At 36.4% G+C, this 18,048-nt stretch overlaps 1 protein-coding gene across 4 annotated transcripts in view; it reads right to left on the reverse strand.

The window, feature by feature from the left end:
• The window catches only part of NFIA (nuclear factor I A), a 322,795-nt gene that overhangs the window by 102,645 nt on the left and 202,102 nt on the right, over positions 1-18,048 (reverse strand). For all 4 annotated transcript variants that reach the window (XM_032218140.1, XM_032218139.1, XM_032218138.1 and 1 more), the window contains exon 4: positions 139-213. In XM_032218140.1, the coding sequence (XP_032074031.1) occupies positions 139-213 (75 nt within the window). The remainder of the gene's footprint in view (positions 1-138; positions 214-18,048) is intronic.

Below are 18,048 nucleotides of genomic sequence, written 5' to 3' on the forward strand. Positions count from 1 at the left end.
AAACTTGCAAAGTATTTTTTTTTTGTAAAATTGGACCTTTTAATATGGAACTAATAGCTTCATTTTTATAATGGTTAAATGAAGTGGGGTAATCAAAGAAAACAATAAGGAAATAAGTAGCATAATTATTGTACTTACTTTGAGAGACTCTTACTAGCTCAGTGACACTGAAAACACCTGATGTGACAAAACTGTCTTGGAAGCCCAAATGTCCTAAAAAAAACCACAAGAAAGATGTCGTTATCTTTAAGCAGTTAATGATAATATTCTCAAATAAATCAGTATTACTTTTAATGTGGAAGAAATTGAATATTTAATTTTTCACTTATCATTAATTGCTATTTGGCTGAACTGATATATGGTGAGAATTTAACCCCATAAATTAGCCATGAGAATCATACTTATTAAAACACCAACCCTGGAAACCTGAAAGAAAAGAAGGTCATTTTAATATTTACTTTACCTGACCATTACCTAATTACTGAAATTAAATCACCATACCTAGAAATGTGACAGCTCATTTTAAATATTATTTTCCATAGAAATATTAAGTCAGGAATATCCATTCATATGTTCAAAGCAGGCTATAAGGATGTATTCTTTATTTTCCGAAGTTGCATTAGGGAAATCTTAAAAGAACAGCTGTTTAAAAAGATTTTCTCAAAAGAAAGAGAAAGAAGAAAAGAAAAAGAAATTCCCTTAAAATAAATTGTGCAAAAAGGTAACACAATCTTTACATAAGAAAACTTCAGTCCGCCGAAGCTCTTTCAGAGATAAAGGTGTACAGTTGTTTGTTGTTTTTATAAAAGCATTTTATATAAAATGTTGTTTTCCTTTATGTAGCCAGTTGTATTTATTTTTCAAGTTTATATAGATGCCCACCTCACAAGTGACTTTGGGCACTTACAGTGTACTAAAAAGTTTAAAAAACAACATTCATAAATAACAATTATTAAGATGATAAAAAAACATTTAAAAATGTAAATTGCAGCTGGAAAAAAATTGTCAAAGGGGGCTTAATAATAACCAAGCCGTCTTACTAGTTTGCCAGTTCCCTGGGGGTACCTAGGCCTAATGGCCCAACCAGGTCTTGAGAGACTTTCGGAAAGTCAAGAGTGATGGTAGCAGGTTAACCTCAGGGAGAAGACAGTCAACAACCTGGGTGCCACAGCCAAGAAGGCCTGCTTTGGGTCCACCAAATGTAACTCTCTAAATGACAGAACCTACAACATGCCTTCTATACTGGATCTTGTAGATTGGAGAAATGTAATTGGAAAGTCCCTCAAATAACCTGGCTCTGCAGTGTTATTTTGAAGACTGTTATTTTGGAGGCCAAAATGTCAAAACCAGCAAGATATCCTGGGTTTAAGTCCTACAAACCATCTCTGTTATGAGCCACAATTCAGAATCTGATCTTGACAATGTTGCTCCAGCTGAACCTGTGGATTGGCAGCTTCAGAAATCATTAATCCTGGATTCATTTGAGACTAAGCAGCCCTAGGCATCTCCTGTTCAACTGGAGCAGTCAGATGATGAGGCACAATTCTTAATGACGATGCCCCTTCCCCAAAATATGAGGTGCATGTAGCAGCAAGCAGAGTAATGCTCCTCAATGAGGCTCCTCATTAGGCAAACAGTGAGAAATGAGAAATTGCAGTCAGGTATCTGCAGATATTTATGTAGCTGCTTTGCCTTTAGTCTTTGTTGGAAACAACTGTTTGGATTCCTAGTTTGTGATGCTTGTTCTTCTGTTTACTAACGTGATTTACTTGAATCTGAACTATTGGATTGACTCACTAAGTGACTTTAACTCCTGGAACAATTGGACCACTCTATTACTAATTAGATTCAAGCTGACTTATTCAGGCAAGCTCTTTTGACTTATTCAGGCAAGCACGGATCTTGACTTGCAATCTTGCCTACTGTTACCTGTTAGCTCCATAGCAATTGTATCTTCATGTGTGGGTCTCCAAACCTCAGACAATCTCTATCTTAGGCTAAGGCAGCTCATCACATATTATTATGTATAAATCATGAATATTTTCTTGTGACCAAACATAATTTGAGGTAATATGTAAAATCTGCCCAAATCTACAGATTACATAAAATAACCCTCACCAAAATCACAACTGAGTAATTCATTTATTGTATTATGTATTTATTATGAAATGTATGCCAAGTTTTCTCTTTTAAATAGAGAAACACAAGTATAAACATCAAAATAACTCAGAGAGAAAATAAATTGAAGTACATTTTTTATTGGATATATACACACAAAGAACTAACCACATATTAATTGCCATGCTTCCTGGAAGATTATAGGGTTATATAAATAATCATATATTTTTATAATAATACCTATAAAATAGACACCTAGGACATTATTTACAGGGACACTTTGAAAGAAACACTGAAACAACAGCAATATGCCAGATCAGGAGGGGGGGGGGAAAACAAGTCAGGCACACTGCAATGTGTACTGACTATAATGATTATCATGTGAATAAAACCTGCTATGAATGTTATAATTTGGTTGTAAAGTTATTTTTCAGCACGGTAACAACTTTAAATTGTTACTGAATAAGTGATTGATAAGTTGACTATTCCTGCTTCCAGTCTAATAGATTGCAAAGATGAACACTTGTGAAAGTTGCCCAAAACTACAAACGAGAAGTCACAAATCTCTTAAATAAGATATTTTCAAAGTATGGTAACTCTCAGGGGTGAAATTCAGAAGGTTCTGACAGGTTCTGGAAAACCGGTAGTGGAAATTTTGAGTAGTTAGGAGAACTTGTGAATACCACCTCTGGCTGGCCTCAGAGTGGGGTGGGAATGGAGATTTTGCAATATCCTTCCCCTGCCACACCCGCCAAGCCACGCCCACAGAACCGGTAGTAAAAAAAATGAATTTCATCACTGGTAACTCTTCATATGGTAACTACTACTAGTTACATACATATACATATGTTCTATACATATTTAGATTTATCCTTCTAGGAGTAGGTTCCACTATGTGTATGTTCATTGATATTTTCCAGTATGTGTAGCTCATTCCTACTGAGTTTACAAATAATTGCACTCAAATTTAATGCCAGCTAGAATACACGTCAATATATAAAACTGAAAAAATCTGGAATACCATTATTGTAAGATGTGAGAATGACTTTGGGGGTCAGAACAGCCTCAGATTATGAAAGACAAGAGACAGCTGAGCCCTCAGAACAAATGAAGTACAGCAAATATCTAAGAAAGGATTCTTCCTAGTTTCTTGGACTTTAAGGGCTCTGTGATGTAGTTTCAGACTTGCAAGATTATGTTAATGTAACCTTAAAATAAAGATAGAGATGGTAGTGGATGTGCTCCTTGTCTGGATTAATTTGCATGGCTGACAATTATACTTCTTGCTTGTATACTACATAAGATAAGAGTATATCACTGCCTGGCTTGCAAATTATGAATATGATATTGATTCATGATATTCAAGTTTCAGATTAAGATTAATAAATGAATCATGGAAGTTTTGTTTACATACATTATCAATATATTTTTGATAGCCTAGTAGAACAGTTAATTTGGACAAACATACCATGATTTGTTCTGTGTATACGTATAGTATGAAGATAAATATACTTTCAAGTATCATTGCATGGAGAACAAATATAAAACACTTTTTAAAAGGTTGTTTTCCTCCCTTTATTGTTTTTATAAGTAACTCAAGGTGGCAAACATACCTAATACTACTTCCTCCTCCTATTTTCCCCACAAAGCAACTTTCTTATATTTTATTTACTCAATTTATGCCTTTCTGCTATGCTGAGCAGTGTATTTGTTTATCTAATACTGCAATATATTTAATGTTAAGTATTAATTGTTTAACAGAGTAAACAGGTAGCTTAGGTCAGGCTAATTTGCTTTTAAAAAAAGGTATGCCAACAAAATTCTTCTGTACTTAATGATAGAATGGCTGTTTACTTTAATAGCCCTTTTTAAAAACTGAAATACAGTAGTTATCTCTCATTCCTTTCCCATTTTTATTCTGTCAAACTATCATCAACCTTTCATTTCTCCTAGAAGCTGGCTTTTTCCTGCTTTCAATCAACCTTTAATCGCTGTTTTTTGAAGCACAAATATAAAATTCTTTTGAAGAAAGCATTAAAAACGTATCTAAAAAATCTTGTGTGTGTGTGTGTGTGTGTGTGTGTGTTTCCCCCCAAAAAAAGAACACTTAAACCTTTATTTAGAAAGAGCCAGAATAAATCTGATGCTTTAGAAAGCATCAGATATTATGTGAATAAATATCTCCACAAAATGTCTCCACTAATCCACCTCAGCAACTTTAAGATGTGAGGACTTCAACTCCCAGAATTCCCCAGTCAAAAAGAACTGATGCTGCCATGGTTGAGAAGCACTAGTCAAATCTCTCTGAAGTAGCGTGGAGGATGATGCTGATGAAAAGGAAGGAGATGGACCTATAGGAGACTGGAGTACTAAAAAAACTAGGCATATCTGTCTATTGAACATAGATAAATGATTGTCACTTCATGACAGAGCTGAAATAACAGTTATCCTAAACTGTAATACAAGTTGTCCTCGACTTACAATAGTTCATTTAGTGACCGTTCAAAGTTACAACAGCACAGAAAAAAGTGACTTATGGCTGTTTTTTCACATAGGATCATTGCAGTATCCCCGTGATCACATGATCAAAATTAGGATGGTTGGTCAACTGGTTCATATTTATGACAGTTGTTGTGTCCCAGGGTCATGTGATCACCTTTTGCAGCATTCTGACAAGCAAAGTCAATAGGGAAGTCAGGTTCACTTAACAACCTAACTCAACAACTGCAATGATACACTTAATAATGGTGGCAAGAAAAGTTGTAAAATATGGCAAAAGTCTTTTAACAAATGGCTCACTTAGCAGCATAAATTTTGGTCTCAATTGTGGTTATAAGTTGAGGACTACTTGTACTGTAAAATTGTAATAGAGAATTAGGACAGCTTTTCATTTTAAATTTGTCTCTATACCACTCTAAAGGTCTTAAAGAGAAGAGCCTGCAAAACATATCAAAGTTGTCATCATAAGCTACAATCCTATAAGGCTAGTGGGCATTTAGCTACATGTAACTTAAAGTTGCTAGTTTCCCATTCAGATGACTGAAAAACAATTTAAGGTGACCCAGAGGAATAAACCTTGATGCTCTCTTGAGTTGTTTGCTTGCAGATGTTTTGATACCAGATTCTTAATATCCAAAGAATACGATTAGATTTGAAACTTCAAAAGATGAACGTATGTAAAACAAGTAGATTAAATAGGTTACTATTGCTATAATATTAAAAACCAATAATTTGAAGCGAAATAAAAATTAACAATTTATTCATAGCACAGAAACCCTTTAAGGATCTGCAGCACAGAAAACAACAGCTGCCTCGTTAGCATTTTTAGCTTTTGCACATTTCTAATCCAAGGAAAAATGTTCAGAGCAGAATCATAATTATTAATAAACATTTCCATTAGTCAAAGTAGATTATGACACACTCTTCAAATTCCTTTCAAAATAATTGAAATGAAATCTATAGAAGATTAATCATTTTGGAACAGTTATGGCCTCTCAAAAAGACAGAGAAATTCTACCCGAAGAACACAATAAAGAGATGCTCTTTTAAAACCATTGCTGCCAAGGTTTTGTTGGCTGTACCTGTAATATATTAAATAACAATGATGGATTGTTAGATTCAGTTTTAGAATCAGTGATTCAAGATAACATTACCGTGTTTTCCCCAAAATAAGACAGGGTCTTATTTTCTTTTGACCCCCCAAAATAAGTGCTTGGCCTTATTTTCGGGGAGGTCTTATTATTTTTGAGGTGCAGGAGGCAGCGAGTATGGTCACCTCATGGCTGCTGCTGTGTTGCAATATTTTTTTGGGAAGGCTTACTTTCGGGAGAGGGCTTATTTTAGTGTATGCACTCAAAAGCACGATTGGGCTTATATCCAGGAAGGTCTTATTTTGGGGAAACAGAGTATGCATACAAAAGATACTTGTTATTTAGGGCTAAAATAGAAAAGAAAAAAGTGATTAGTAAAATAAGTAGGGGTCCACCTATGGCCATGATGGCGACCCTATGGCACACGTGGCACAGGGAGCCATATTTGCTGGCACGGCAGCTGTCAGCTCTGGTGCGCACCAGCTGATTTTTGGCCTTCTGGAGGGCTGGGGGAGGCCATTTTCGCCCTCCCTGGGCTTCAGGAAAGCCTTCGGAGACTGGGGAGGGCAAACTTCCCCCACATGCAGGAGGTGGCATGCACACATGCGCATTGCCTGTGGGGTACACATGCAATAGCGCACGTGCACACAATTTTGGCACTTCTTTAGAAAAAGGTTAGACATCACTGACCGATGGTTTCTATGCTAACCCTCTGTCCTGATTAATCTAGATAGAAGGATAAGTGCGCTTTTTATGAAACATTTGCTGGTATATTTTAGAAAACCAGAGTCAGTAGGCAATTATTTTCAAATAACATTTTTCCACATAAATGCTCCATTTGTGAATTTGAGGCTTATTTAATTGGGTTAAGAGAGACAATGGGTTAAATTCAGTCAGCCAAATGCATTATTTCTTATTCTTGTTACGAAAATAATAATAGACAACCCGTAAATATGTGACAAGACTTTTCATACTTCCCAAAAGTTTATTTTTGGGAAAAAAGAGTTTCTTATAAAAAAAAGTCTTGCAGAAGAAAATTCTTTAGAAAATCTTTAGAATGAAAAAGTTCATATCACTATGGCACAATTCAGAAATTGAAAGCTAGACTTTCCATAGTGTACCCCATTCTGCTGAAACTGAGTCCATCCACCTTGTTGATGGTCAACTTCCTATTCTCTTGCCTTCCATCTTTTCCAGAATTATAGATTTTGAAAGAGAGATAAATCTTTATTTTTTAAAGGTTTTTTTTTATTGAGAGAGATAAATCTTTACATAACAGGTACGGAATATCATAATTTGATCCTACTTGTTTGTGCCTTGAATGAGAAATTTGAAATGAATTGTGTGATGATTCATTTGTTGGGGGGAAGGGGAGGTTGACTGCTTTGTCATTTTCAGAAATCTTCACTAACTTCCAAGTTTAAAAATGTTAATACTTTTTCTTCCATGTTCCAAAGGTCCAACTTTTGCTCTCACAGAATGTCCCAGGGGAAAACCACTACTTGCATGATTCTGTTTTTTGCAAGAATAGACATGTTTCAGAATCTGATATGCTACTGTTCCCAGATAGACTACCACAATTATGAACAAATCTTTACATTCCATGCTATCAGTTTTTACTGTCTTCTCCTAATAAAGGTTTATGATCATCCTATAAATTAACTGGAAGAAAAATTAAGATGAATTAAGCTCATCCTTTGAAGGAAAATAGTTCTTCAATCAGTAGTTGTGGAAACTGTAACCATAGAGACTTAGCAGAACCATGATAACATCAAATTATATGGCATGCATGACATAAATACACTGGAACATATTTGCATTATTTGTATTATGACATGGGCAATGTATTTTCCTTTCCCTGATGTTCACGATAATCACATTTTTAGAAGGATATTTGACAAATACATAGAAAATAGCCACAACTGATATGTTAGACATCAGATGCTAGATATGCTAGGTATTTCTAGATATACCAGAAAAATGCAAAGTTTGAAAAAAAAATCAGAAATCTTGATCATATTTTGTTTCTTTAAAATGTCATATGAATAATTCTTACTTTAAAAATTAGCATTGTGTTTTTGCTTGATTTTGTTTTTTTACAAGGAAAAGAACAAGAAGAAATACAAGAAAATGTATTTAAAAATATATTACAAAGCCTCCTTTGTATGAAAATGATAGAAACAGATTCGCTTAAATATGTTATCATCTTCTCTACATATTTAGAATTACATTGCTGAAATGGAATGGGGAAAAGACAGCATACCATGTTTATGGTATACTACAGAGCATCCAAAACTTCCACGGGTTATGCTGTGACATAAAAATCAAGAGACAAGCACTAAATATTATCACTATATTGGTTAAAGGTAAAGGCTCCCCTCAGACATCTGTGCTAGTTGTTCCTGACTCTAGGGGGTAGAACTCATCTCTGTTTCTAAGCCGACGAGCCAGCGCTGTCCAAAGACATTTCCATGTTCATGTGGCCGGCATGACTAAATGCCAAAGGCGCATGGAGCGCTGTTACCTTCCCACCAAAGGTGGTCCCTATTTTTTCTACTTGCATTTTTACATGCTTTCGAACTGCTAGGTTGGCAGAAACTGGGACAAATAACAGGTGCTCACTCCATTATGTGGTGCTAGGGATTCAAACTGCCGACAAGCTCAGCGCCTTAGTCACTAAACAACCACTATATTGGTTACCTCTGCCCAAATGTCCAAGCAGAAATGTGAAAAATCTATCCCAAACCAAAATTAAACTGGCTTGCCTGAGAGAAAAACAAAGTTCTGGAGATAAATTTATCCATTTTGCGTATCATTACAGTACAGAAATATGCTCCATGTTAATCAGTGCTAGATAGTAAATCAACAATAAACCCTTTATGCTCCACTTCTAGATCTTTCTTTGTTATTGAGTACTTATGTGTTTGAGATTTGAACTAAATGACTCTGAAATCTGTCTGAAAGGATTGTGTACTTGCATTCCTGAGCATTTTAATTCTTCATTTTTAGTAGTTGTTGACATTAATATGTCATTAATATTTAACTTCCAAAATTCTTTAGTATTGCAACAGTGAAGCACTCAAGCCATCAATTAACATTCATATAAAATGTCTTCTGGTGAGGTAAGGCAAGCCAGTGCCCACATTTTTGCAATGATTTACTATAGCCAGAAGAAGTTAAATGACTGGTCCTAAGTTGAGAACTTGCTGTATCTATTTTGAGCTGGATGAGTAACTCTATTGGCTTTAAACTTTTCATCCATTTTCATGTTAATAGTTGTGAATGATTACTGCAGATGTGTTTTGATAGGGGAATGTAAAAACCACCTTTGGATTTTACAGTCTCGTGAAACAAATACATGTTGAAAGAACAATAGAAGTGGTTGGGACAGCTTCTCTTTCAGAAATATTTGGAAGATCAACGGTAGTAGAGATGTAGAGATTCCACATCTCTAAGCACCCCACTTGTGTGAGGCAGCAACATTTGAAATCTGTTCAAGTAATTATGACAAAGTTTTAGGAGCTATCCACATCTGCACTGTAGCCAATATGAATTCAAGATGCAGCAAATGCAAACAATTTTATTTATGTAATGCCTAACAAATAGGAATGCATTATCCTAAGCACAAGGCTCTTTCTGCTTAAAAAATTCCTTGGATAGTGCCTTGTAGACAATATAATGATGAAACCCTGACCCTTCTTTGGTGTCATTGTGTAGGCTATATATAACTTCTAGCTGATGTTTTACTGGATTTGCTCTGCATTTCTCTGTGTCTGCATTCTAGTTGCCGTCCCAATTGCATCATTATTCCAAGTTCTCTGGTTTCCAAGCTTTTCAATATATTTCATGTTAGTGGGAGAAGAAGCAGAACAGTGGATATGAACACTTCTTATACAACTTATTCTAAACATTAAATGTTCCCTGAGCAAGGATGCCAGTTACTTTACTCTGTATCATCTTAGTTTAAGAACATGAGTTTCTAAAGTAAGGATTGCAGGATTGCATTCAATCATTTAAATCTTTTGAAATATTTAAAACTAATTTAGATTCATTTTTTTGCTTGAGTTTTTTTAGTATCTCTTCTTCTCAATCCACTCACCTATTTTCCTATTTTACTTTTCCCCTTAAACTCAAACCATTTATTATGGAAATATATGATAATTTGGTCCCAAACCATAAAAAGGTATGCATACCAGTGGTGCAATTCAGCCGGTTCTATCCGGTTCGGGCGAACCAGTAGCGGTGATGGCAGGTGGCTCCACCCACCCACCTGGGTGTCATCACATCCCATTTTTGATGCTCTGTGCATGCGCGGAAGGTCCTGCACATTCACATTTGCGAACCGGTAGTGAAGGTAAGTGGATTTCACCCCTGACACTTACACGATATCAGAAAGATTCATTTCTAATATTGTGAATGTATAAATTAACTGCATCCAATTTTATCAATCAGCCAATCAAATCTTTATTGTAGTCATTGACAATCTAAAATAATGAGACAACAAAGGAAAAAAAAACAATTTAGGCAAATACAGAAAAAAGTTCAAGGTATGAATAACTAACCACTATTTCCAAATATTAATTTAATGGACCTGGCAAGCACAAAATTTGACCACACACTAAGAGTAGCATTTTACCTGTAACTGATACAAGAAAAAAAATCAGATCTATATGGACTATTAGTAATAATAGAATGATAAGAATAGCATTGTTATCTCAAAAAAATGAGTAAAAAAAAAAGAAAGTTAATCAGGATCACAGGATCTAATGAGCCACAAGACAGACCTGGTCTCTGATAGGGATATTATAAAATTTACCCCTAAAGCTGTAAAATATTAAGAAGAAGCAGCATAAATACTTGAAATTTCCTCAAGACATTAGATGAGTAAGCTATCTGAATGGTTGGGAAAAGTAAAGTGAATCTGATAATTTGACAATCCTGTTGACACAATCTGAAATTTTCGCCTAATAATGTTTTGGTTTTTTGAATGACAGAGAAAATAAGGCCACACTTGGAATACTGCATTCAGTTTTGGTCACCACAATGTAGAAAAGATGTGGAGACTCTAGAAAGAGTGCAGAGAAGAGCAACAAAGATGATTAGGGGACTGGAGACTAAAACATATAAAGAACGGTTGTAGGAACTGAGTATGTCTAGTTTAATGAAAAGAAGGACTAGGGGAGACATGATAGCAGTGTTCCAATATCTCAGGGGTTGCCACAAAGAAGAGGGAGTTCAACTATTCTCCAAGGCACCTGAGGGTAGAACAAGAAGCAATGGGTGGAAATTAATCAAGGAGGGAAACAACTTAGAACTGAGGAGGAATTTTTTGACAGTTAGAACAGTTAATCAGTGGAACAACTTGCCTCCAGAAATTGTGAATGCCCCGACACTGGAAGTCTTTAAGAAGATGTTGGATAGCCATTTGTCTGGAATGGAATAGGGTTTCCTGCCTAGGCAGGAGGTTGGACTAGAAGACCTCCAAGGTCCCTTCCAACTCTGCTATTGTATTGTATAGTATTGTATTGTACTGTACTGTACTGTATTGTATTGTATTGTATTGTATTGTAAGGCTTTAAAAGAAAATCAAATAAATGCCAATTAGACTGAAAATTCTTAAATAGAAGTGGTTTAAATAATAGATTAAAACAGCCACCATTGTGACAATGTAGATATGCAAATATATCTGCAGATTAAAAAACATAAGTAACAGAAAAATACGTGCAAGGAACAACCTTTTTTCCAGAAGATCTGGATGAAATACTATGTAACAAGCTAGAAATTCTACTGGATATTCTATTCAATAAAGCCTTTTCTACAAGAAATTTCTTTCCATAAGATAACCAGTATCTAACCATCATGTCAGTGGCTAAGACGCCATTTGTCAATAAGAAAGGTTGGCAGTTCGAATCGCTAGCGCCACGTAACGGAGTGAGCGCCCGTTACTTGTCCCAGCATCTGCCAACCTAGCAGTTCGAAAGCATGTAAAAATGCAAATAGAAAAGTAGGAACCACCTATGGTGGGAAGGTAACAGTGTTCTGTGCGCCTTCGGCATGTAGTCATGCTGGCCACATGACCACGGAAACGTCTTCAGACAGCGCTGGCTCCTTGGCTTAGAAACAGAGATGAGTTCTACCTCCTAGAGTTGGGAACAACTAGCACAGATGTCCGAGGGGAGCCTTTACCTTTTTCCCATCATGTCAAATTATCAGAATAGAAATAGAATAACCACAGCTAACCTAGAAATTAATGATCATTCATAGATGGAAATTTAGATCCTCCCAAGAAGTAAACTGAGCAACCCTCAATGCCATTCATGACCTCATTAGACTCTTTCCACTGGGTCATAACCTGGCTTACTCTTGGCTCTAGTGACAAGGTTTTATGCATTTTCTCTTTTTAACTTTTTCTCACACATACAAACCTAGGTTCTTTAATTGATCTTATTCCTTAAAATAGCTTTACTCTTTAAAAAAAAGCCTGCCTTAATGAATGCTAGAGATGTAATATCCTTGCCCACACTTTTTTTGATGGCACATGTTTGAAATTTGTACAACCTGATAACTAAGTGGGTGAGATCTTTTTAAGTATTAAAAAAAGGCATGGCTAAGAGAAGTGTCCTATGGCCATTTGATTCTACCGCTACCCTCTCTATGTTAGAGAAAGTCTTTTTGGAGGGCAACTGCATCAAAAGTACAGGTAGTCCTTGACAGTTTGCTTAGTGACCACTCAAAGTTACAAAGGCACTGAAAAAGTGACCTATGACCATTTTTCACACTTATGATAATCGCAGCATCCCCATGGGAGTGGTGAAATAAACTTACCTTTGCTACTGGTTTGGGCGATGTGAGTGCACATGCTTCACTCGCATGCACCACCTCCATGCATGCACAGGACCTTCGATTTCCGACGATCAGCTGTGACGTGCAATTTTATTTAGCTAGAAAGCAGGAAATCCTATGATTCTAGCTAATATAAATTGCACATCCCAGCTGATCATCGGAAATACCGGTTCACTTGAACCAGTACCATTTTTTTTACTACCAGTTCGGATGCACAGGTACCATTTGTACTACCGGTTCAGGCGAACCAGTCCGAACCGGTAGCATTTCACCTGCCTCATGGTCATTCATATACCTGGCAAATGGTTCATATTTATGACAGTTGCAGTCCCCGCAGTTGCAGTCCCCTGCAGTCCCCTTTTGTGACCTTCTGACAAGTGAAGTCAATGGGGAGTCCAGATTCACTTAACAACTGGGTTACTCATTTAACAACTGCAGTGATTCACTTAACAAATGTGGCAAGAAAAGTCATAAAATGAGGCAAAACTCTCTCAAGAAATTTCCCACTTAGCAACATAAAGTTTGGGCTCAGTTGTGGTCGTAAGCTGAGGACTACCAGTAATTGGAATATGACAAAATTCTGAAAAATTCTCAAGATAGGAAGCAGGAGGATGAGAATTAAAAATGCCAACCTGGTAGACATGTTTCTGCATTCCCCATCTTGATTTCTTTTACCTTTTCCCTGCAGCTGTCCTTGACAGGCAGGGAGATCAAGAAGGAAAAGCTATTAAGACACCCCTTCTTCATTGTTGTCATTTTGTATGCCATAAGAGCAAGAATATGCTATATCATGCGTGTCAAACTCTCAGCGTCAAGTTGCTGCTATGTGACATTTTGTGACGTTTTCTCCCTTCGCAGAGCTGGGGTGTGACCTGCATGTGATGCATCCATCCCACGGGCCACCACTTTGACACCCCTGTACTATATGTTCATTCCATTCTGTTTGCTGCAACCCAAAAGGTAGACATTTGCATTTCTTTTTCTTTGCCACTTGCTGGAATCACTAATATTGAACAATATTGTCAAATCCAAAGGATTTGCTTCACATTTCAGTACTTTATATGAGTCTTGCTTGATTGAGTCCTTTCCCTTATTTCTCAATCTCCTCTGCTGTGGGGGTTAATGGTTAACAACTGTGAAATATGTAGTCGTTCATCAATTGGCAAATATTGAAATTTATAGAGGTCACTGATGAAGCAGCTCTACACTTGGCCTTAATAGTGTCTTGAGAATTGACTGTGAATTGGATTGACCTTTATTTTGGGTTAACAATCAACCATGTTTCATATCTATAACAGGGGATTCACAAAACAATGGTAGTGGGATTCTGGGCTAAGGTTGAAATCTTATTGTGTATAAGTGTCATTGAACTCAATTAAATGCATTTCTGATTGGACATGCCCAAAATTGCACTGTAGTTGTATATTCACATATACCACAGCATCACTAATACCAAAGAGACATACCTATAAAAAAAACCCGGCATATGTGCTATATATAAATGGTACTATAACAGGGTTCCATTAAGATGATGTTTTTGGCAAATAAATTTTTAAATTCATTAAGAAAACTCATACTGTACATAACATATATACGGGGACACTTGCATATTTGCAGAAGTGAATTAATTCACAGAACAAGGTGTAGGTACTTAAAAATGATTTAGCAATAGCACTTAGACTTATATATAGCTTTACAGCCCTCTCTAAGCTGTTTTAGAGTCAGCATATTGTTCCCAACAATTTGGGTCCTCATTTTACCCACCTTAGAAGGATGGAAGGCTGAGTCAACCTTGAGCCTGGTGAGATTTGAACTACCAAATTGCAGTCAGCAGAGGTAGCCTGCAGTACTGCATTCTAACCACTGTGCCACTGTGGTTCATGTAGAACAGTGTTTCTCAACTTTGGCCCCTTGAAGATGGGTGGATTTCAATTTCCAGAATTCCCAGTCAGCTTAGCTGACTGGGGAATTCTGGGAGGTGAAGTCCACCCATCTTCAAAGGGCTACAGTTGAGAAACATCATTTAAAAGAAATGTTTTGGACTTCTTGAAAGCTCAACTCCTCTCTGCTTTTCATTATGACAGTCTATCTCCCTCCCTGTCTCCTTGTGTCCTCTCTCTCTCTTTGCCAGGCAGGGCAACTTTTTTGTGAGCACGAAATACACTGTGAATGTTTTAAGGGATTGACTTAAGGTTATCTAACTTAAACAGAGCCATGTATATTTTTAAGGCTCATAGAGAAATTTGAAAAAGATGGTTGCTTTAATGAAGAGCAGAAAAGTGTTGTACTTATATGAATTCCAAAATGCTTTTCAAAAGTATAATATAATAATGTGCATTATTTCCATGAAGAGCACTCCCATAATAAGCGGTTGTGACAATGGCCAATGACTTTTAATTCTAAACTTGGACCAGAAACAGTTTGTAAGATACAAGAATTCAATCTTTATAGATGCCAGATGGAATAAATGTTATGTTTAATATTCCAATTTCTTCTTACCAAGCAAGTTTATCCCATAGTTTATATCATGAGAAGCCACATGAAATCAAGAAATGCAACTAGAGGTGGATTATGGAAAAATCACACAAGCCTTTCTACAATGGTAAGGCATAAATTATATTGTCCGTGTTACAGCTGTACATGCTCACCAGACATTTGCTTATTATGTTCCATCCAGATTATTCATCCAGAAGGGATGCAATGGCACAGAGGCTTAATAATGCTGGAAATGGCAGCCAGAAATGGTCTGCATTCTGGTGGTTTGAGCTCGGCTCTGTGAGACGAAGAGAGCTCCTGTCACTTGATCTCTAGTCTACGCCCCCCCCCCCCCAGCAGTTTGAAAGCATGAAATATTGTGTATGTAAGTGTATGAATAGGTACCACTTCGGTGGGAAAAAAATACTAGCTGTGAGAGGAAAGTGGAAGCTGGTGCTGGACATGGCTGGGTGCAAGGCATTTCAACACAAGGTGAGACTAGATGAGCCAGCAACCAGAGTGCCATTAGTTACCTGGTACATAGCTAATTGACACCCTGAAATCCATCAAGGATAGACGCATAAACACTGAACAGAATGAAATAGCATTTTAGGCTATCAAGACTGCATTGTGTGTCTAAGATGTATAGATTTCCTTGACACTCTATGCCATATGCTAAGTAAATACTTATCCAGATACTTATTGCTCACTGATATAATAGAAGCTTTTTCTTAACATTCTAGACTCCAGTGGCTCAGTTGCTTTGGATAACATTGGGAACGGATAATCTTGTTGAAGATATAGATATGAGGGGCAGGATAAAATAAGAGTTACGCAATGCCACACAACTGGCTATGTTCATTTGGAACGTGTAACTGGTCAAAGCGAACTACTGTGTTGTATGAATATAAAAGCCCAGTCAACCAAAGTAGATCAAAACAGCCTAGCCCTAGACACTGGGGAGGATAATACCTTCTCCTACTCTTGAGGCAGTAACAAAGACCCAGAGCAGCCCGACAAAAACAGACTGGCTTTATAAATTCCTTTTTAAATTTTTTCACACACAGTCTAAAAGCTGAGGGATAAAAATTAGAAAGGATGGGGATGAGTAAGTCATCTCTGTTGTGTTTGTTAGGGGGCAAACTCTATATGCTGCTTAAGAATGATGTGTTTCCCATGAGGAAAAGTCTGGGTTAGTTGTGCTAAACGTACAAAGCCACTTAGTAAACTATGTTGCTTGGAACTAAGAAACCAGGATGATGTTTCATTAAGCCAGTCTAATGTCTTCTTTCTCTGACTGGAATCAGGAGATCACTTCTGTGTGTATTACCAGCACACATGCCTCTTTCTGTCTGGCATCTTTTAGACAATCTGAATTTCAGTTAAACTGATATTCCAGAATGTCTCATTCTGGAAAAAACAGTGAAAGTTGAATAATTATTCACAGTTTTTCAGTTCACTTTAATGTGTTATAAATCTAGTGCTTATTAATTCTTCTCCAGTATCATACCTTGAATATTTTTATACGAGCACAACGCCATGCAATAAAGCTGCATCAAGATGCCCTGTTCATGGAATGGGAAATCAGTAATTTTCTTTGACAAGAATTTGTTCTTTCCCTTCCTGATTTGAGTGTGGTATATTTGAAACCATTCCAATTAGAATAAAACAAAGTTACATAACTCGGAAGTGGAGAAAACTTTTCCGTCATGACTCCAGAATGAAGCTTTCAGTCTTCTCTCAAGCATGGAATGAACCATACCTAATGTTTATACCAATACATTTTACTGGAAAGTTACTAGGCCATACTTTGAACATGACTGTGAAGGAGGGCTATAGACTTGCCTATAAACATAACACTGAACTGCTATTCATTAAAATAGCCCTCTCCTTCCCTTTTCAGGCTTCTGTGTGAATTCGCAAAAAGAAAAAAAAGGAACTGCTTTACACTTCAAGTATCTTCAATCTTTTATTTTATTTTATTTTCCAATTTTTTGGTTTCACACAACCTTAACAAGTAGAACTAGAACAACTAGAAGAGCAGTATTGTGGTAACAGTCACTTGAGCTTGGAAGCACTTCTTTCAACTAATTTTGGATATATGTGCCTTCCCAAAAGCTATGATAACTACATCTGATCTTGGTGATTAATCCTGTTTTGAGTCATAATCCTGTGTCTGGAGGCGTTCCTTCTCCCTACTTACTTCCTAACTTCGAAAGTATAAAGCTTTTTCTTTCAGCTTCTTTCTTCAACATCAGATGTCTTTCTTTTGTACTCCTTGAACTGCAATTTAAATACTATAAACCAAGCTGCCCTACGATGATAAATAAGGTAACTGCCAGCAGAATCTTTAATTCTGTGACTATTAGAAGGGATACTAAAATGAGATTCCTTGAAAATGTTAGACAAATTGAACATGATATAATTATACTATACTATATGTGACTCGGTTTTATAGACACTTACAAATATCGTTACTTTTACGGAGAAAAGCCTACAAAGCAAATATATCCTGATTTTGGGATTAATATGGTTTATCTGAACTTGACTAAAAGTCCTTTGTGAACTCTTGTGGTTTTCAACCATGGTTTATGAACTCATATATTAGCCCAGCTCAGTTGTGATGAGATCAACAAACCAAACCATGACAATGGATCAATATATTCAACCCAAAGCCTAAGCATTTTCCTGAATGTAAGTTTCACTGAAGACAACAGGATCTATGACATATTGGAGCAAGTGTGGGTTTTAAACAAGAAACTTACTGTATTTTTTCCAATGTCCAATCACAATATTGAAAGTAATGGTCACAATCTAGTCTTTTAGATTTCCATCTTTTTCAAACAATAAATAATTCTGATTGGAAATCAACCATAAATGGTGTTAGCAAAAGTTTTCCAGGTACTCTATATATTCCCAGACTAGATTTCTGTAAAGTTCAGAGTTGCTGGGAGTCAGGTGGTATATAAATGTAATAAATTATTGTTCCTACTACTAGCACTATTATTAATCAGCTATAGGC

This window comes from Thamnophis elegans, chromosome 5 (genome assembly GCF_009769535.1).
Source record: "Thamnophis elegans isolate rThaEle1 chromosome 5, rThaEle1.pri, whole genome shotgun sequence".
NCBI lineage: Eukaryota > Metazoa > Chordata > Lepidosauria > Squamata > Colubridae > Thamnophis > Thamnophis elegans.